The sequence below is a fragment of the Panthera uncia genome (genome assembly GCF_023721935.1).
Source record: "Panthera uncia isolate 11264 chromosome D3 unlocalized genomic scaffold, Puncia_PCG_1.0 HiC_scaffold_8, whole genome shotgun sequence".
Classification (NCBI taxonomy): Eukaryota; Metazoa; Chordata; class Mammalia; order Carnivora; family Felidae; genus Panthera; species Panthera uncia.
In genome coordinates, this window is record NW_026057586.1 from 73,993,111 (window position 1) to 74,013,444 (window position 20,334).

General features: G+C 53.8%; 1 protein-coding gene across 1 annotated transcript in view; it reads left to right on the top strand.

Moving 5' to 3' along the window:
- The first annotated feature begins 9,241 nt into the window (after positions 1 to 9,241).
- Positions 9,242 to 20,334, top strand: part of SELPLG (selectin P ligand) — a 13,853-nt gene continuing 2,760 nt past the window's right edge. Inside the window, exons 1-3 of the mRNA XM_049619208.1 lie at positions 9,242 to 9,481; positions 9,845 to 9,990; positions 19,775 to 20,334. The exon at positions 19,775 to 20,334 is cut by the window's right edge and continues 2,760 nt beyond it. Coding sequence (XP_049475165.1) covers positions 9,354 to 9,481; positions 9,845 to 9,990; positions 19,775 to 20,334 — 834 coding nt within the window. The 5' untranslated portion in view covers positions 9,242 to 9,353. The remainder of the gene's footprint in view (positions 9,482 to 9,844; positions 9,991 to 19,774) is intronic.

Here is a 20,334-nt window from a genome sequence, read left to right on the forward strand (position 1 = left end):
CTTAGACAAGCTGCTGAAATCTTTGCAATTCAGTGTAGTTTTCCTTTATTGTGTGGAAACGCAGCCAGGTAAGACAACTGATTTTAAGAGCCAGGGCTAGTACACGGGGAGTGGGGGGTGGGGGCGTAGTGTTGGATGAGGAACACCGCTCCGGTGACTGGAAAGTTCGAATCCACTGCAGCTTGCTCGACTCGGGAGCTTGGGAAGGAAGATCTCTTCTGTTACCAAAACCACTGGGTGCCTCGTTTTTTGTTTTAAATGGAGAGGCTTCCTCACACGGGTCTCAGAGACTGAATATTTTTGGAAAGGATGACGTGGGGGTCTGCAGCAGCGCTGGAGAGAAATGATTCAGACAGAAGCCCAGTGGGCGGCTGCCGGTGTCGGGAAGGCTCCGGGTTGAGGGTCCAGCAGTCATCAGTGTCGCAGAGGCTCACGTGGTGCCTGTGCTGTGAGCTGCCGTCTGGTTCAGGTGATGCCGATAGATCACAGTGGCAAGGGGACCCCGCACAGGACGCCTGGGGGCCCTGAGGGGCTGCAGAAGCTGAGAGGGTGGGTTTCCAGACTTGCTGAGCCTCACTTCCCCTGGGGGCCCCCTCTGGTCCCCGGCAGCAGGCCCCGCCTTCCTCACAGACCTGCTGTCTTCTCATTACTTCCAAACCGCGCCCTCCCCTCCCCCGCCCCCGCCGCCAACTAGACGTGGTTCTGTTTGTCTTGACATTCACTGGGCGAATACTTACTTTTCCAGTGAGGGTGTAAAGGTCCAGAGGAAATTGTAGTTGAGCAAATGACCAAGTGGTCCAGCTGTTCGGTGTTCGGACCGCAGCTCGGTGCCCTGAGGGTCAAGACCTCAACCATCAGTATTTCAGCAACAAAATCCAAGCTTTTGGGCTATGCGGAGATAGGTCTGAGAACTGGGAAGTTGCCCCATAAATAACAGGAAGTTGTTGCAGGTTCGTTTCCGCGCCTAGATGATACTTGGGTCACAGAAGATAGAAAAGGCACCTCACGGTTAAGAAACTGCTGGGCTGCTTCTGGCCACGCTCAACTACACGCGTCCCTCAAGACAGTAAAGTGAGTTCTTGGCACCCTGGCCGCTTTTTACAAGGAGCAGTGGATTAAAGTGCCATAGAAAATGGCAAGGTGGAGAATCCCATGTAGGCATCTGTGCACCTGCCAGAAACTTCCCGTTGTAGAGAGACCAGACCATTGTAGGAAGAGCCTCGTAACTGGTTCCTCTAACACCACCCACCTGTTCCCTTTTTTGTTTCCAGAGTGATGTTTTCTAAAACAGAATCTGTCGAGATCTCTGAGGGGGACACAAGTGGTTCCCCTTGTCTCTAGGACGAAGTCATGCTCTTCAGCCTCGTCTATGAGAGCTCCCTTGACTTGCCCCCTGCCTCCCACCCCACCTGATTCCTGTCTCCTCTCGTATCCCACACACGTTCCGCCAGCTACTCGTGTTGGCTGTAGCTTTAGAATACGTCCATATTCCAGCTGCTTCTCACACTGCCACTGTTAACCCGCTAGTCCATGGCCCTGTCATCCCTAATGTGGACCGAGCTTCTGCGTTAGGGTTCTCGAGAGAGAGCCAATAGGATGTGTACATATACAGAAAGAAAAAGGTTCATTTATAAGGAACTGGCTCACGGTTTTGAAGGCTGACGAGTCCCAATGTCTCCTGTCAGCAAACTGGAGACCCAAGAGGCCTGATATTTCCATTTGAGTCCAAAGGCAACAAAAAATCATTGCTCAAAGGTAGTCGGGCAAGGGGATCTCCCTTACTCTCCTTGTCTGGTCTATCCAGGCCTTCACCTGATTGGGTGATGCCCACCCACACGGTGGAGGGCAGTCTCTGCTTTCCTCAATCTGGAGATTCACATGTTAGTATCTGGAAACCCCTTACAGATACACCCAGAATATTTGACCAAATAATCTAGGTACCCCCATTGGCCCAGTAAAATGAACATAAACTGTCAGAGCTTCTAAACCAAGCTTCCTGTTCCCTGCTTTAATAAGTCTGTCTTCCACACCGTGGCCAGAATAACCTTTTAAGGTATTAGGCAGATGAGGACAAAGTAAGGTCCACAGACCAAATCCAACCCTCTGAAAGTTTCTGTGATAGCCCACAAGGGAAAAATAGTCTTTACATTTTTAAATGATTGGGGGGGGGGGGCTTTAAAAAAGAATAGTGACAAGTAAAAGGCATATGAAACTCAAGTTGTAATGTCCATAAAGTTCATGGGAACACAGCCGCGCCCATTTGTTTAAGCCACAGTTAACGGCTGCTTTTGCCTTACACCCTCGGAATTTAGTTGCAACCAGAGACTGGCTACAAACCCTAAAATGTTTACCATCCGCCCCACTAAGAAAAAGCTTGCTGATCCCTGTATTTATGGAGTCAAAACCCTCCATGGCGTCTCCTCTCGGAACAAAAGCTGAGATTCCCACATTTGGCTGGCCCCGTCGCCTCCCCGACCTCCTCTGATGATGTCCCCTGGTTTTCAGGAGACCCCCTGCCTTTGAGCTTCCCACATACTGCTCTCTCCAGACCACCCATCCTCCCCCCACCCCAGTGTCTGCAAGGCTCACCACTGCTCTCCCTCCCCTGCCCCCCTCCCCATAACACCTTATTTCCACGAAGACCTAGCACCTTTGGTGGAGACTCGGATCGGATCGGATCAGATCAGATCGTCTCCCCTGAAGCGAATGTAAACTCCCCCAGGACAGGAACACCTTTCATTCACTGTTATCCCTGGAATCTGGCATATTGTATTAAGAAATATTTGCTCAATAAATGAATGAAACTAGGGACACGATCTGGGGTGGGGGCATCTATTGGACGGTCCACATGGCAGTACTTTGCTTCCAGGATATGCCCCTCCCCTGAGCACCGCTGACCCCTGGCTGGGCCAAAGCACCCCCCACCCCCACCCCCCCCCCTCGCCGCCGCCGCCTTTGGAGCCACCTCCAGCGGTGCCAAATCCACGTTTCCCTTCACAGAGGCCTGGGATTTGGGGATGTGAGGGAGCAAGCAGGCAGAGCAGGTGTGTGGTGATGGAGAAGGGGCTTCTGGGTCCCTTGAGTTCCCTAAATCCACGCATAAGATCCAGCTACGTTTCTAACCTTAAGTGCCAACAGCTATCCCAGGAATCCTATTGCCATTGAAGCCAGTTAGAGAGGAGTTTGCACCCAAGACTCCTTCCTCGTGGCGGTATTTCTCCATCATCAGAGCCCCGTGAGGTCTGAGTCCGGAGTTCTCCATCACTGTACCTCCCTGCCCTGTGCTTGGGGTGGGTGCTGGAGGCATTGATCCCTTCAGCGACTACTGTTGGAAAAAATCCCTGAGTTTGGAGCACATTTCTAGGCTTGATTACCCTCTGGCCTTCCGGGTCTGGGAACAGCCCCTGCGCTGACCACCCGCTGGCATCAAAGCTGACCCACTGAACCCTGGGGAACCCCTGTTCTTCGTCTCTCTGGAGGAACAGCTTCACTCTGCAGCCTTTCATCCCGGAGCTGCCCAGAGTGACAGCCAGAATCCAGGGCTCCCCAAGGGTCTGCCGCCGTTTGAGAAGGGGAATTGCATCCCAGCTGCGGTGGGCCCCCAAGTGGCCATTTCCCTTTTAGATGGTTCAAATCGGCAAATCACAGCTGTGAGCCCTCCCTTCAATCAAAGAGGATGTGTGTGTTGGGGAAGTGGGGGGGCGGGCAGGTAGTTGAGGGTGGCCCCTCCCCCGCCCCCGCCCCCGCCTTTCCTTAGAGCAGCTCTGTGCTCTCTGAGATCTTTACTCTCATTTGAACAAAGGATCCCATGACGGGTAATTTCCTGGTGCTGCCCAGAGAGGTCAGGCCACACAGCCAGCTGGATGCTTCAGTAGGAAGTTGCAGGTTTTGTGGTCTGGTCTGGCCAACCTGGGCTCAAATCCGCCCGGGGCCCCTCCCTGAGCCTCAGCTTCCTAGGAGGCAGAATGGCCACTTTAGAAGGCAGGCATGATTCTAGGAGAGCTGCGGCCCCACCTTGCCCACGGTTTTCCCCATTTTCAGGGAAATGGGCATCTTTGGGGGACGGAGGGTGCCCACGGTGAGTTCCCAGCAAATTCCAAATGGCTTTTCGGATCTCGGCTATACCTGTCAGGTACAGTCCGTGCCCATCCATGAAATTTCAGGATTCCACGAGTGTTTAATTTTTTTTTCCCCCTCATTTTCCTCGCTAGCTGAGCGCATAGTTGACCAGCCTACGCCTGGCAAATACCAGGTCGAAGCTAAGCGTTGCTGGCTTTGGTCACCTGCAGCTCCCTCTGTGTCTCTAGAACTTCGTCGCCGTGAACTTGTCACTGGTGTGCACAGTCCCCTCCCTGCTCCACTCCCCGCCCAGATAGAAGAGAGGAGCAAAGTGCAACCCGGATAGGCCACCGCGAAGCTGATGGGAAGCACCATCACGTGGCGGCTGCGAGCATTTTCACGCAGCGGCTAATGTAAGCAAAATTGCCCTTCGTGCACGGACAGCCGCTTAGGGGGCGTCCAAGTAGTAAGGAGGCTGTAGGCTGCTTGGATATGCAGTCTGTTGTTGTCCAAGTCGGGACCCAGTGAGCTTTAAGATGGGGTTGCTCCAGCGGGAACGGGTTAGTTAACCCCCTGCAGCACATTTCCACACACCCCCCCCCCACAAATGGCCCTTGGTCCCCAGGCTAGTGAGAGGAACCTCACACCTGCTGGCTTTGCTGACCTGCAAGCTCCTTCACACCCCAGCAGATCACATGGTGTTGTAAAGTGGTGGGGACCAATCACAACAGGCAGCGTCTTCCAGGAGGGGCTGTGATAATTTGTATATTTATTCTACTCTGATTGAACGCAGGCTCAGTAATCAGAGAGCCTGCGTTTAAACCCTGGCTCTCCTGCTTCGCTTCCTAGCTGTTTGGCCTCAGGCAAGTTACTTAACCTCTCTGGGCTTTGGGTGTTTTTTTTTTTTTTTTCCCCATCCAAACACGGGAATGCTAATACTACCTACCTTGTGAGGCAATTGGGACAAATTAAACTGTCAATTTGCATCATTGTGACAAATATGTCAAGCGCCTAGGACAGTGCCTGGCATGAAGAAGCACCTGGTAAATGTGAGCCGTTGTTATGCTTATACGACAGGCACTGTGCTTGGCCCAGGAGGTGCGACAGTGGCCAAAAGAGGCCTGGGTTTCTTCTGGAGCTTTCCAGAGACAGAGAGATGTATCAAGTCACCACATGTGCGTCGGGGAGGGGCACAGTGTTGTGAGATCACAGAGCGGGGCCGGCGGTCAGGAAAGGCTTTTTCTGAGGAGATGGCACATGAACTGGGTCTGAATTGTGAGTAGGAGTTACTCAGGTGATGAGCAGTAAGGAATGCTCCAGGCAGAAGGAACTGTACGTGCAAAGGTCCTGTGTCGGGAGGAAACATGAGAGGAACTAGAAGAAGGTGCTGGAACAAGGCGGCATGTGGATGAGATGAACTGGAGAGGAAGAGGGGGGGCAAGGCATTGGCTACCATGTCAGGGATTTGAGTCTTTATTCTAAAAGCAATGGGGAGCCATTGAATCCTGCACAGGCAGAGAGTTGTTCTTGAACTTGGAGCAAGGATTTTCCATTGAGGACTGGGGGCCGGAGACCTGTAGCCGCTCTGAAGTTTTAAGATGGGGAGACCCAGGGAGTCAGAGACGAGGCGACTGGGCTCTGCCTACATCTGCAGCCCAAAAAACATGCTCTTGGACTTTCACTGATTCCTTGCGTTGTTTTGCACTAAGCATTCACGCCTCCGTTTTCCAGATGAGACCGTTTTTCAGAGAGCTCAAGTGAATTGCCTAAAGCCACGCAGCAAGCTTAAAGGACCCAATTCTCATTCTCAGACCTGTGCTCTCCACCTGGCTATATTCGGTGACCCTGGATTGTGGCTTTTGGCCTGGCCACGAATCTGAAGGCCCCCAGAAGGCAAGGATAGCATCTGTCTTAGGTGGGGCTCATTCCAGTGCCTGGCATTTGTCAGGGCTCAATAAATGTGCCCTGCGCCGAGAAAGCCAGCAGCCTAGTCTTGAGGGGGACCCGTGTTTCATTCTGTCCATCCGTGGGGACCTGGTGGGTCACTTCTTATTCCAGTTCGGTTCTCCCCATAGCCAGTGTCTCTTCATTTCTCTAGGTCAGGGATCAGCTGGTGGGACAAATCTGGCTCTCCACCTGATTTTGCAAAGAAAATTTTACTGGCTCACAGCCACGCCCATTCATTACATACGGACCAGCTCTTTCCATGTTTACCACCACGGAGTTGAATATTTTTTTTTTAATTTGTTTTTAACATTTATTTATTTTTGAGACAGAGAGAGACAGAGCATGAACAGGGAAGGGTCAGAGAGAGGGAGACACAGAATCTGAAACAGGCTCCAGGCTCTGAGCTGTCAGCCCAGAGCCCGACGCGGGGCTCGAACTCACGGACCGCGAGATCATGACCTAAGCCGAAGTCGGCCGCCCAACCGACTGAGCCACCCAGGCGCCCCCGGAGTTGAATATTTGAGACAGATCCACAAAGCTGAAAAGATTTAGCCTCTGGCCCTTTGCAGAAAAAGCCCCTTGCTCCTGTTATAGGGAAAGGAGTTGCCCTCTGGGCGGGGGCGGTTAGTCTATGATGTCTGAGTGGGTTTCTAACCCCTTCTGGAGAATCCTTCAGAGTCAGGCTGAGGAGCATAAGAGGAAGTGACTTGACTGGCCCATTGCTGCAGCCAAGGGGCCTTAGGAAACCACGGTTGGAAGCCTCGAGAAACACAGGGCTGGGGCGTGGGTAGGGCCGTCCCCAGAATACCCCAGAAGGGTGGAGACAGACCAAGGCAGCAAATGTCTAGTCATTCTGAAATCTAGGGTGTCTATAAAGTCCTGGCCTTGCTTAAAATCTCTGTTTCTTGATAACAAGGTCAACATGTAGATTGTTATGTCTATTTTTCTGTTTAAAAATATAGGGAAGGAAGGTTTACGGGCAAGAGGAGAGCCACCCATCGCTGGGCCAGTCAGAGATGAGCCCTGCATTTCTTTCAGTGCCTCCGCTGAGCACCCACCCTCTGCTGCGACTCTGCTCTTTATACACCTTCACCCCTGCTTTTCCACTAACGAGGCGTGAGCGCTTTGCACGGCGTGACTTTAACACCTGCCTCACGCTTCATCAGGGGGCAGGCTTCCGTGAGGGTGGGACCGGTCTGCTTTTTCCCCACCGTTTCTCTCACCTTAAGTATAATTGCTCCCGTCTCGGAAGGCATTTTTGGGGAGTGTTTCTCGGGGCCCCACTTGCAGGAGTGGAAACCCGCTCACTCTGAATGCTTGGATCTCACAGGTGTTAGGTGCCATGAGATGTGGCTTTATGGGCTCCGCACAGACCGCGCGAGGCGGAGCGCTCTTAGCAACGTCTGTTCCTCTGCGAGGTCCGCTCAGCAGTGCGAGTCTTCCCTTGAAAGTGTTTGCCGGCCCCCGGTTATTCCCTTTTTACACAGAGCGCTTCAGCCAGCACGATCACAGGCCAGGCGCCGAGACAGAGGGCTGGGCTTTCTTCCGGCTGCCCGGACCTGGGTCTGCCGCCGACGCTGTGTGACCTGGAGCGAGGCACGGCCTCGCTTTGAGCCTCAGTTTCCCCACCTCCAAAGACGGCTCTGGGCAGTACGTGAGCCGATACGATGCGCAGCGTCTGGCCTGTGGCAGAGGCCAAGGAACATGGTAAGCGTTTGTACTGCTCGGCTTTGCAGGTGAGGCAGCCAGAGGCTCGAGAGAAGCGACTTGCCCAAGGTCACACAGGTCGTACGAGGCCAGTTATCCGCCCCGCTCCCCAGCCTTGCGAGTTGTCCCCTGTAGGGCACTGCTCCCAGATGGTTTGCAAAGCTCACAGATGGCATAAAGGACCAGGTACAGTTTCCTTTTCCCCAGGCTGTGCCCGACCCTCTAGAGAAGCAGCGTGTGGCTGCATCTGGGAGGGGGAGGAAGGGATACATCTGGGGAGTGTGGGGGTCTGCATCTGCCCCCCCCAGCCCTGCCCCCTCGGCCAGTCCTTCCACCCCAGCGCCGCGGGTGGGGGTAACAGCCTCTGATAGCCCATTCAGAGTTTAGCAAACGGCCGGCTCTCCTGGCCCCCTGGCCTGGAAGGGGCCAGGGACATACCCAGTTTTAAGCCGGAAAGTTCTGCATCCCCAGAACCCGGTCGGTCTCCGGCAGACCAGGAAGGGAGACCGCCCTCCCCTTGTCCTCTGCATCTTCAGGACCTCACTGCTGGTGTCAGAACTGTGGATCTGGTAATGGATTCTGGTTCAGGATGAGCTGGTCTGAGGGGTGGGGACCCAAGGCTGTTCCCAGAGGAGGGGCTGTCCTGTCTCTGACATGCTTGTGAACGCGGGCTAAAACATTGATCTGGAACTCCTATAACCTGAGAGTGGCCTCCAGCCCCAACGTGGGTCTGTTTCGAGCTTCTCAGTCCCTGTTCCTGAGGGCTGGCTACTTCCAAACCTGCTGGGGAAGGGTGGGAAGTTCTAACATTCTTACCTCCCCTTTTGGGGCCTCAGTTTCCCTGTCTCTGCAGACCGGGAGAGTTTCTGGTCCCTTCCAGGATGGAGGCCCCAGTGGTGAACACCCACTGGGTTTCCAGTTTCCATTAAAAAAATTTTTTTAATGTTTATTTATTTTTGAGAGAGAGAGACAGAGAGAGAGAGAGAGAGAGAGGGAAGGGCAGAGAGAGAGGGAGACACAGAATGCGAAGCAGGCTCCAGGCTCCGAGCTGTCAGCCCTGAGCCTGATGCGGGGCTCGAACCCACGAACCGTGAGATCATGACCTGAGCCGAAGTTGGCCGCCCAACTCGCTGAGCCCCCCAGGCACCCCCGGTTTCCATTTTAAAACTGCCTGTGTGTGAGGTAGGGTAAGAAACCCTGTCCACATATATCCTGCATCCCACCTATACAAAGCCACAGGCCAGACCCCGGGAGATGATGCTTTCCTTCACTCCCTTGAGAGTTCTGTGCTCTCTTAGGTCTCCTGGCCATTGGCCACGCTGTGCTCTCTGCCTGGGATGCCCACCCAGCCCACCCCTACTTCTCATCCCTGCACCACTTCTTGGAAGACTCTCCTGACAGCCCCTCCCTTGGCCAGGGTGGTTTAGGGGCCCCTCCCTCGCTCACCGCAGGGTGACAATACTGAGTGTAATGGTCTGTTTACTGGTTCACCTGCTGGCTTCCCCACCAGACGAAGAGCTTCTGGAGCCAGAGCCCAGAACTGCTTGCTTTTGGACCTCCGAGCACGCAGCCTTGGTGTGCCAGACGTGGCCAAATGAGCGAGTCCGGATGGAGAAATAAAATAAGCATGTCTTGCCCTGATGGACATCTTGCCATCTTGCCATCTAGCTCCTCAGAGAAGTTACCGATCGGAGCTGAAAGGACCACCTGTGCATCTAGAGATGACTCTGGAAGGAATGACTGCATCGTATTTGCAAACCTCAGGAAGGTGTGCGTTCTGTGGTTTCTCCCACCCCGGCTCCCTTCTTGGACAGGAGTCTAGAACCGTCCTTATTTGCATCTGGTCACTGCCTTCCCTCCAGGGCAGGGTCACCCCACCCCTACTCTCCATCACCGTGGGGTCGCGCTGGGGCCTCCTTAACCAGCCCTCCCCAGAAATCCTCTAGATGCTTCTTGGCGTTTTCATACCTACCAGAACCCCAGAGTGCTCCCGGGCTCAGCAGGTCCCAGTCCGTCACCACCCACCCAGTCTCAATCAACATTGTCACCAAAACTGTCACAAACAAGGGGGTGTGGGCCGTCACGTGGCCCTGTCTGAGTAACCACATTCTCGCTTCCTTCTTTCACACAGGCCGTTGAAGGTTGGCAGGGTCTGGGACCACAGCCCCGGGTGCCACAGCAGTGCCCTGGCAGTGTGGGCTCGGTCCCTGTCACTGAGGCAGAGAAGCGGCTTCTCCCCGGCTCACGAGGCAGCTGTCCCATGCTCTGCTGAGCAGGGTAAGTGCCAGCTCACAAAACCATAGGGAGTGGCTGGGGGGAGCTGTGGGACCGGCAGGCCTGGCCTGCCTGACAGCCAAGGGCAGTCCCGGGGCAGGACCTGAGCTCCGAACCAGAGCTTGGGCTCGGGGTGAGGGGAGAGGGGCTCAGGATCGAGGTCGTGGCCTTATTCCACAGTCTCTTCCAGATCCTCAACTTCTATCCCAACCTTCCCATCGGGTCTGCCAGCAGCTGCTGGCTCGGAGAGGGTGAGGTTTCTTAATAGAAAAAGTCCGAAAAATCAGGAGCATTTCTCTAAAAATCATGCTACCCCTCCTTTCATACAAGGCATGGGGAGGTGAAGGGATTTGCTCAGAGCAGAGCTGGGGTTAGGGCTGGGTGATTCCAGAAAGGGGGAGCAGGTGCAGGGCCTGTCTGGAAGCTTCTGAGGCTCTGGATCCATAAAAATATTGTCTCCAAAGCTGCATTCTTTTTTTGTTTTTCCCTCACTTTATTTATCTACCTATCTATCTATCTATCTATCTATCTATCTATTTATTTATTTATTTATGTTTATTTATTTATTTGAGAGAGAGTGCAATCAGGGGAGGGGCAGAGATTGAGAATCCCAAGCAGGCTCCGCATTGTCAACGCGGAGCCCCACGCAGGGTTCAGACTCACGAACCGTGAGATCATGACCTGAGCCGAAATCAAGAGTCGGGGACCTAACCAACTGAGCCATCCAGGCGCCCCTCCAAAACTGCGTTCTTTGCACTTTCACTTGTTACGACGTTGAAAAAATTGTTGAAAAAATACGAAAAAAAAATACGAAAAAGTATGAAAATATTAGAATTAGGACACTAATATTGCTGGCAAAAGAGAAAATAATCATCAGAATTTGAGTACTCTTAGGTATTTGTATTTGGGGTGCTTTAGGGGCGTAAAGGAGAGTGGTGGGGGGGTAGTACCTAAAGCTATGGCCCCGACACACACACATACACACACATACACACACACACACACACACACACACACACCATAGACAATGATCTAGGGCTCCAGGCGCCGGGAGTTCTCTTCCTTCCCTCCTGGACCCTCTCGTTTTCCTCCTCTCCCATCTCTGACTTCGAGTCCCTCGAGAGCAGGCCTCTCACTGGGCAAGGGGCTCAGGAGGTGCCCCCCCCCCCCCCCCCCCCCCCCCCCCCCCGTGTTGGTGGCTTCCTTTGGGGCTTGCCTGGCCACACCCAAAATGGTCTATGCCTTCCTCACCAGGCTAGGCCAGCAACCAAGGGAGATTGAAACCCGGATAGCGGAAGGGACCGGGCTGTTGGGCTGAGCGCCTCTGGGGAAGCTTGGCCAGGCTGGAGCAGGGGCTTCGGAGGGCCCGGGAATCGTCCAAGCATGTTGTGCCCCCTTTGTGCAGATGGGAAACCCTCAGAGGGGACAAGCGGCTGCCCACGGTGGCCTGGCTGGGAGGTGGCCGGGCTTGGACGTACCGCGGCCCCGTCTGGCTGCAGGACCCTCGTGGAGCCCCCGGCGACCCCGGCCCTGGCTTCTCAGTCTCCTTTGCTGACCTTGAGCAAGAAGATGGTGGGGGTGGGGCGGAGCACAAGACTCAGGCGAGAAGGAGACAGCATGGCTGGAGCGTGTCTGTGCGTCTGTGTGCTTGTCCACCTGGCTGTCGACACAGGTCTTCCGCCAGCCATGGGTTGTTAAACTAAAACCAGGGGTAGGTCTCTTTGAATTCACGTGTGCAAAACAGCTTACCTCCTCTGGACCAGGCTAGCCAATTCAGGGTCCAAAAGGGGAAAGTTAGGTTTTTTGGTAGGTGGGCAAAACCCCAAAATCTTCACCGTCACTGTGGCTCGTGTTCCTGCAAAGGCTACGGAACAGTAAACAGGTGTATCTGTGGTATTAAAATGCATGGGGGGTGGGGCGCCTGGGGGGGCCAGTCGGTTGGGCATCTGACTCCTGATCTCAGCTCAGGTCTTGATCTCAGGGTCGCGAGTTCAGACGCACTTAAGGAAAAAAAAATTTAAGGGGAAGAAAGTCTGAAAGGGCTCCTCGGTGGGGGCGGAGGAGATGCTGAGAAAAGGTGGGGAAGTGCAGGCACCGTGCGGGAAGCCCGAGGGCACGTGTCCTGTGCACCTGCCCTGCTGGTGGCCTCTGTCCCATTCACGCACCACCCCTGCAGCGGGCGTTTAATGACCCCCAGGAGGCCAGGCCTGTCGGTGCTGGGGACCCAGCGGAGACTGCCCTGCAAGAGCTTGTGATCTGGCGGAGGCAGTGGGGCAGCCACGGTGCCCGTGCCGATGGGCAGGTGTCACAGTGCCTGCTGAGCCCTGCGCATGTGGTGTGAACGGCGACATCTGTCCTGTCCCCTTGGAGTTTATGGGCCAGTGGGAATGGAGTTTTAGACAGTAAACATTTTATTTATTTTTGATTGTTTTATTTTTAATTTTTCTTAATGTTTATTTATTTTTGGGAGAGAGAGAGAGCATGAGCGGGGAGGAGCAGAGAGCTTGGGAGACACAGAATCCGAAGCAGGCTCCAGGCTCCGAGCTGCCAGCACAGAGCCCGACGCGGGGCTCGAACCCACAAACAGCGAGATCATGACCTGAGCCAAAGTCAGAGACTTAATTGAGCCACTCAGGCGCCCCTATTTATTTTTTAGAGAGAGAGAGAAAGAGAGAGAGTAGGGGACGGCAGAGGGAGAGAGTGAAAGAATGTTAAACAGGCTCCAAGCCCAGTGTGGAGCCCGACGTGGGGCTCTTGATCTCGCGACCATGAGATCATGAGCTGAAATCAAGAGTCAGATGCTTAACCGACTGAGCCACCCAGGCGCCTCAAGTAAGCAAACATTTTAAATGGTTTAAACAATGGGAATGACTATGCCTGAGCAATCCAGGATGGCTTCTTGGAGAAGGTGCCATTTGCTCAACTCTGGAGAATAGATGGGATTATTAATCCCTCACATGGGATTAATAGAGGAGGTTGTAGGGCCTGAGTGAGCTAGTAATTCATGTATAGCTCTCAAACCAGTGCCTGGAACCTTGTCTACACTTGACACATGTGCTTTGCAAACCAGGCATGGGCCAGGGCTTGCGGTGGAGACAGTTTTCTAGGGCTCCCCGTCCCAGCCCCCTCCGCCAAGATCAGAGGTAGGTACGTCAAAGCTATGCCTTTGGGGATATTTCCGGGAGATGGCCCTAAATGCAGAATGACGAGGACAACAGCTGGCCATTGTTGAGCACTTAATGTGTGCTAAACCCTCAGCCTGAGCCAGCTCACTTCAACCCACAACCACCCCACTCCGTGCTGTCATTGTCTTCGTATCCCAGATGAGGAGCCTGTGGCTCAGAGAGGTGAGTTCGGTTGCCCAAGGTCACGCAGCTTGTAAGTGCCAGAGCCGGGACTGGATCTGGTTTGACTGGATCAGATCCTAATCGGATCTGATCCTGAGCTGGGCCGGGCTGGGCCGGGGCCTATCCTGTCCGCCAGCCCTGAGAAATGCCCTGAGGTCTGAGGGGGAGGGCACCTGGGCCTCGGTTTGACCTTCTTGTTGATCTGGAGCCTTCCCTTCTCTTGGTGGCTGTTTCACCCACACCCTGAGATGCTCAGTCTTTCACATCTTAAGGTTCCAAACTCTTGAGTGCTGGGATTCCCGGGATCCAAGATTCTGAATGCAAAGTCCCAAGCTTCTTACAGCGCCCTGGCGTCTTCCCCACGCCTGGAGCAGGGTGTGGGCCCCCCGCCAGCAGCCTGCCCCTCCACAGCCTGGGTGGGGCTCGGGCAGAGCACCCTGGTTTTAGGGTGAAAGACAGGAAACGGGCCGTATCTGACCTACTCTGTTAGGCAAGCAGGAAGAGTGTGACAAGGGTGTGACAACTCTGCCCCTCTCTCAGAGCCCCCCTCCTGTGGTGAGTGACCGTTTTCCTGCCTCCGGGGGAGAAAGGTGGAAGGTGGGGGCTTCACCGCTCTGAGGAACGGACTTCACTCTCCTGAGCCTTGCTGTCCTAATCTGTGTAATGGGATTCGCAAAGGCCAGTGCCAGGGTGGAGGTGAGTAGGGTGATGACATGGTCCAGCCGCAGTGGGGCCTTCTGGAATACCATCGTCCTTATATCACCATGCATTTAACTTGAAGTAAAGTTAGTATCCTCCCTGCCAGACACAGCGCTCCTCTCCTCGCTACCTGCACGGCCCCCTCGGGGTCACAGGACCCCCAGGAGCCAGGATTTTTTTTTCCTGTCGAATGGGCTGATACCTGCCCAGCCACAGCCTGGCTCGCGGCTGTGATGTCCATGGTCCCTGTCCCTTGAGGTCTGTGGGACGGCAGGCAGCAGGCTGGGGTGACCGGCCACCCCAGCTTGCCTGGGACTGAGGCCACGGGATGAGGGATGAGGGGATGATCTTCAGCACTAACATCAGGAATCCTGGACGAGGGTGGTGGCCCTAATTAGACCTGGGCTGGGAGATGGGAGCTTTTCCGGTGTGCTCTGTCTCATCTCAACACACAGGGAGGCCTCTGCTCTCACGCTGGACCCGAGGCCTCCCTCACTGCCCATGGCGGAGGTGGGGAGGCCTCCGCGTCCGTACCTTCCCTGATTCTGAGATTTCTGTTTCCTCTGCCCCTCTGGGCACAGCCCCCAAGAGGCTTTCCCAGTAAAACACTCTCTGCCGGATGCCAGCTTCAGGGACCTTCCCTGCAGCATGCTATTAGATTCTCAGGACCATTCTTTGAAGCAAGGTCACCCATTTTACAGATTAGGACACTGAGGCTCAGAGAGGGTGGAACGAGGCTCGGGTGACACGGCTGCTGAGCGGTCTCTCCTCCACCCCGAGTTGCCTCTGCACGCAGGGGAGGTGGGGATGGGCGCAGGGAGAGGGCAGGGGAGGGCGAGAGCCTCCTCCACGCCCTCCTCCACCCTCCACGCAGGAACAGCGGGTGGGGCCTTTTTTTTTTTTTTTTTGTTCCTAGCCTCTCTGCTTCCAGGAAGTGGCTGAGAGCTCTGCCTTCCAGGAACCGAGAGCTGCCTGAGTGGGGGGTGAAGGGTACAAGTCTTCGTAATTTTGAAATACTATCCAAGCTGATGGCTTCTCCTAAAGTCCCCCTCCCCCGCCCCGCCCCAGGAAAGCAGGGCCAAGATCAGGCCCTGTCCTCTACCCCCAAGCAGGAGCTCCACCCTTGTGCAAAGAAACTGCCTCCTGAAGAGGGAGACAAAGAGTGTGTGTGTGTGTGTGTGTGTGTGCGCGCGCGCGCGCGCGCGCGCGCGCGTGCGTGCGTGTAGGGGGGGGATACGTTTAGTAAGCACCTACTTGATGGGGTTTTGGAATGATGGGAGTTTGGAACTGACAGCCAAGAAAGGTTTCTTGAAGACATCTTTGGTGCAAAAAGGTGATTTTGCCTTAAGGCTCTGGGCTAAGACCCGGGGGCAGGAAGAGCTGCCCTGGGGCTGTAAACTCTGGAGTTGGGGGAGGTGAAGACAAAAGGGGGGCCTCCAGAAGGACTTTGACGTGCTAAAGAGGGCTCCTAAGATACCTGAGGCCTTGCAGTTGTCAAGCTAAGGTGGTTTTCCCTCTAGTGAGGCATTAACATTAGGATGGCAGGGGGTTCCTGGAGAAACGTTCTGTTCTGTTTTGCCTCAAGTATTCGTCAATGGGCTGCAGGTTATAAATACACTTAATCTTACCCGCCATTTCCTTCTTACCTTTGTTCCCCACATCGCTGTGGAGGGGAGGGTGACGTTGGGGCTCCAGGAAACTGAGTCTAGGGGTTTCTGGAGATTAGGCTATTGATAGATTGCCTTTTTCTTGTAATTTACCAAGGCGTTTGTAAACGGAGAGAGAGACTCAGGTCCTGCAAGACTGTGATCTCTATCAGCTAACCATTTGTTATCTTTCCTTTCCTTTGTTCTTGGGCAGCCAAGGGTGCCTGAGGACTATCACACACATCCCGCCTAGGGAAGGGGGGGGTGTGCTAGCTTGTGCTTGGCCCTCAACTTGCCTTACGGCCCCTCATCCTAGTGGGAGCCTGGAACTTTTGAATCCATTCTCTTGTATTGCTTTAACAGCTCGATGAGATAGATGTGGTTTGTTATCCCCGTTTTGCAGATGAGAAAACTGAGGCTCAGCAATTCAAGGTCCTACAGCTTCTATGGGACAGAACTGAGACCGGAACATCTTTTTCTCTCCCCCCATAGCCTGTTCTCTCAATGCTGTGCCCTGCATAGCCCTCGGGACATATGGGGCTGACCTTTCTGGGTGAGATGGCCTTCAAGGTCTCCTTATTCTTAGTCTGCCCTCCTTCCCTCAGCTGGGTCCCCAACCCCCGCCATAGATACAACAAGCTAAGGTCTCTTCCAAGCCTTTGGTCCTTCTGCCCCCTCAGCTAGGTCAGCTTTCTCCACAAAGCCTTCCCGAATCTTCACTTGGTTCCAGTCTGATCTCTGGCAGCTGTGTGCCTTTGGGCAAGTTGCTTTACCTCTCTGAGGTAGAGCTTTATCTCTCCACGGTAAAATGAAGATAATTGTCCGTGATGAGGTTTTGGAGTGATGGTGGGGTTTGGAGCTGACGGCCAAGAAAGAATTCTTGAAGACGTCTTCGGTGCAAAAAAAAGTGATTTTCTTAAAGCACGGGGACAGGACCCGTGGGCAGGAAGAGCTGCACCGGGGTGGTGAAGGGTTACTGGTTTATGCTATGGAGTCGAGGGAGGTAAAGCCAAGATGAAGTTTCTCTCTTTTTAAAATTTATTTACTCTTCCTTTATTTTTGAGAGAGAGACAGAGTGTGAGCAGCGGAGGGGCAGAGAGAGAGGGAAACACAGAATCAGAAGCAGGCTCCAGGCTTCGAGCTGTCAGCACAGAGCCCGATGCGGGGCTCGAACTCACAAGCTGTGAGACCGTGACCTGAGCTGAAGTTGGATGTTCAACCGACTGAGCCACCCAGGGGCCCCTAAGATTACCTTTTTCTTGTAATTTACTCAGATATTTGTCAGCTGACGGAGACTCATGTCCTGCATGACTGTGACCTGTATCAGCTAGCCGTTTGTTTTCTGTCCTTTCCTATGACCTTGGGCAGGAAGCAGTACCTGAGGAATATCACACATATCCCAGCTGGGGCTGGGGTGTGTGTCTGTGTGTGTACAGGTGCACACGCGCGTGTGTGGGTGTGTGCGCGTGCACTAGCTTGTACTTTGCCCTCAGCTTGAGGGCCTGATGTGTCTGGTGCAAATATCATGAAGTTTGGTTTGAGAAATTATTTTATTTTATTTTTGAACTTTTTTTAGCGTTTAGTTTTGGGATAGAGCGAGAGTGGGGGACGGGCAGAGAGAGAGAGGAGACAGAGGACCTAGAGTGGGCTCTACGCTGACAGCACAGGGCCCCACATGGGGCTCAAACCCATGAACTGTGAGATCATGACCTGAGCTGAAGTCAGACGCTTAACCGACCGAGCCACCCAGGCGCCCTGGTTTAAGGAATTATTTTAAGACACGATTTTTTAAATTTATTTTTTTAAATGTCAGTACTTTTTTTTAAAAATTTTTTTTAACGTTTATTTATTTTTGAGACAGAGAGAGACAAAGCATGAACGGGGGAGGGGCAGAGAGAGAGGGAGACACAGAACCGGAAGCAGGCTCCAGGCTCTGAGCCATCAGCCCAGAGCCCGACGCGGGGCTCGAACTCACGGACCGTGAGATCGTGACCTGAGCTGAAGTCGGACGCTTAACCGACTGAGCCACCCAGGCGCCCCAGTACTTTTTTTTTTTAATGTTTATTTACTTTGAGAGAGCCCATGTGCGCTCTGGGAAGGGGCAGAGAGAGAGAGAGAGAGAGAGAGAGAATCCTAAGCAGGCTCTGTGCTGTCAGCACAGAGCCCGATGTCAAGCTCCATCCCACAAACCATGAAATCGTGACCTGAGCCGAAGTCAGGAGTCAGACTTTTAATCAACTGAGCCACCCAGGCACCTGAAGGACTTTTTTTTCTTTATTTATTTTGAGAGACAGAGAGAGAGCGTGAGTGGAAGAGAGGCAGAGAGGGAGAGAGAGACTCCCAAGCTCAATCGGCTTAACCGATTGAGCCGCCCAGGTGCCCCCAGGCTGCCATTTTGGAAACCAACATAATTCTAACTAACAAGTGGAGGAGGTCAAGTGGAGCCTGGGAGCTGAGGGGCCTAGGAGTACGTTATAGTCACTCAAGGAATGATGAGCAACTGGTCTCTGCTCTAAATTAGGTGAAGGACAAGGAAAAGTACTGGAACTGACCCAGGCTCTGCCCCAGACACAGTGCTTGGGATTGCACACTGCTGAAGGTATTGTATCCAAGGAAACCAGGAATACGTGAATCCTGGCCCAGGACACAGCCACAGGATTCTCAAGTGCATGACTCCGAATCCCATAAACAACAGCCCGTGCCAGGGGAAGCATAAGGGGAGAGAGAGCAATCAAGAAAGCAAGTTCAGGGGCGCGTGGGTGGCTCAGTTGGTTGAGCATCCGACTCTTGATTTCAGCTCAGGTCATGATCTCACGGTTCCTGAGATCGAGCCCTGGGTTAGGCTCTGTGCTGACAGCATGGAGCCTGCTTGGGATATTCTGTCTCTCTCTCTCTCTCTCTCAGAAATAAACAAGCTTAAACTTTATATATATGGGTGTTCACAATGCTGGGAAGAAAGACCAATGAGATGGTCAAAAGCAGAGGCCCTGCCCTTTTTGGCTACTGGTCCGGGGGCTGAAGGGTCACAGCAGAATGGACCCCCAGGCAAGTGAAATGACTATCAGCTGCCTGAAGGCAGGACTGTTCCAAGAAGATGTGTTTTCTCCTGGCCCCAGATAGTACAGTTGATGGCTCTGGGCCCTTGAGGACTTACAGGATCGGCTTACTGATGGAGGCAAAGTAGCCGCCCTTTTCGGGAGCTTGTCATGGGAACCGAGTGCTAAGGGCTTTGTAGGGCCTGTTTCATTCTCACTATAAGCCACGAGGTAGGTACTGTCCTCCCAAAATGTGGAAGTGAGGACAGAAGGGAACCAGACCAAGCTGAGACACTGAGAAAGGAGGGGGAAGAAACTGAGAATCTGAAGAACAGGCCTGGGCTATGTAGGGTGGGAGCCAAGACAAAGGAGAATGGAACAGAGGGACACAGAGAGACGTATCAGGAACCGTCTCCTCAAAAAAAAAAAAGGCCTCAAGGGTCCAAACAAGCAGCTTTATCCTGCACACCTGTGGTCTCCAAACTCTTCTGCTCACGAACCCCATCAGTGGACAATACGGATGCGTTGATCTACGAATTATGCACAGAAATAGAAATTACGAAGTGGATGACATAATTATATAACTGGACGCTGTAATATTTCCTTTCTATACCCCGGTGGGCGGTCTTGCCCGCAATTTTAAAGTTTTAATCAGAAAGGCAGGGAGTTAAGTCAGTTACGTGTTGGACTTTGCCTCAGGGCGTGATCTCATGGTTTGTGAGTTCGAGCCCCACGTCGGGCTCCATGCTGACCGTGCGGAGGAGCTTGCCTGGGATTCTCGCTCCCTCCTCTCTCTCTGCCCCTCCCCCTCTCGCGCTTCCTCTCTCCCTCTCAAAATTAGTAAACCTAAAAAAAGGAGTTAATGTTGATAAATAACGATGGCCGCTATTTGCTGGGGGGCTACCGCGTACCAGGTAAATGCCGGGTTACGAGGACGCTAGGTGCCTGCCCCAGGTCAGACACCCTCCTAGCTGAGGCTGTCCGGGGTTGCAGTAGAGGGTGCTCGGCAGGCCCAGGGGTGAGCCTGTCCTGATGTCCCTCTGTCTGTGTCTGCCTCCAGGTGCCATGCCTCTGCAAGTCCTCCTGCTTCTGATTTTGCTGGGCTCTGACAGCAGCCTGCAGCTGCGGGAGACATGGGAGAATGGAACCATTGAGGCCCCGGACCCCCTGCTTGTGCAGGGCCAGAAACAAGTGGAGGAGGACCCAGAACAAGACATGTATGACTATATTGGCACGGACCCTCCAGAAACGCTTTTTACAAATAGCCCTGGGCCTGTGCCCCTGACCTGGACATTTCTGGCTGAGATGGCAACATTGGGGCAGAAGGATTCTGGAACTCCTGAACAAGCCACTCTGGTGATAGCCAGAGGGGACTCCGTTGGCCTGTACCCAAGAGGGATGGCCATGGGGGATCTGAGCATGGAAGTGGCCACGCAGGGGGTTCCCATCACACTGGGCCCTCTGAGCAAAGAACACGTCACTGCGTTACTTCCCATCACAGAGGCTTCATCCACAGAGGGGGCTCCATCCACAGAGCTGGCCACCATTGAGGCCCTGTCCACGGGGCCGGCAACCACAGAGGCACAGACCACACAACCTGCGGCCACAGAGGCCCCGTCC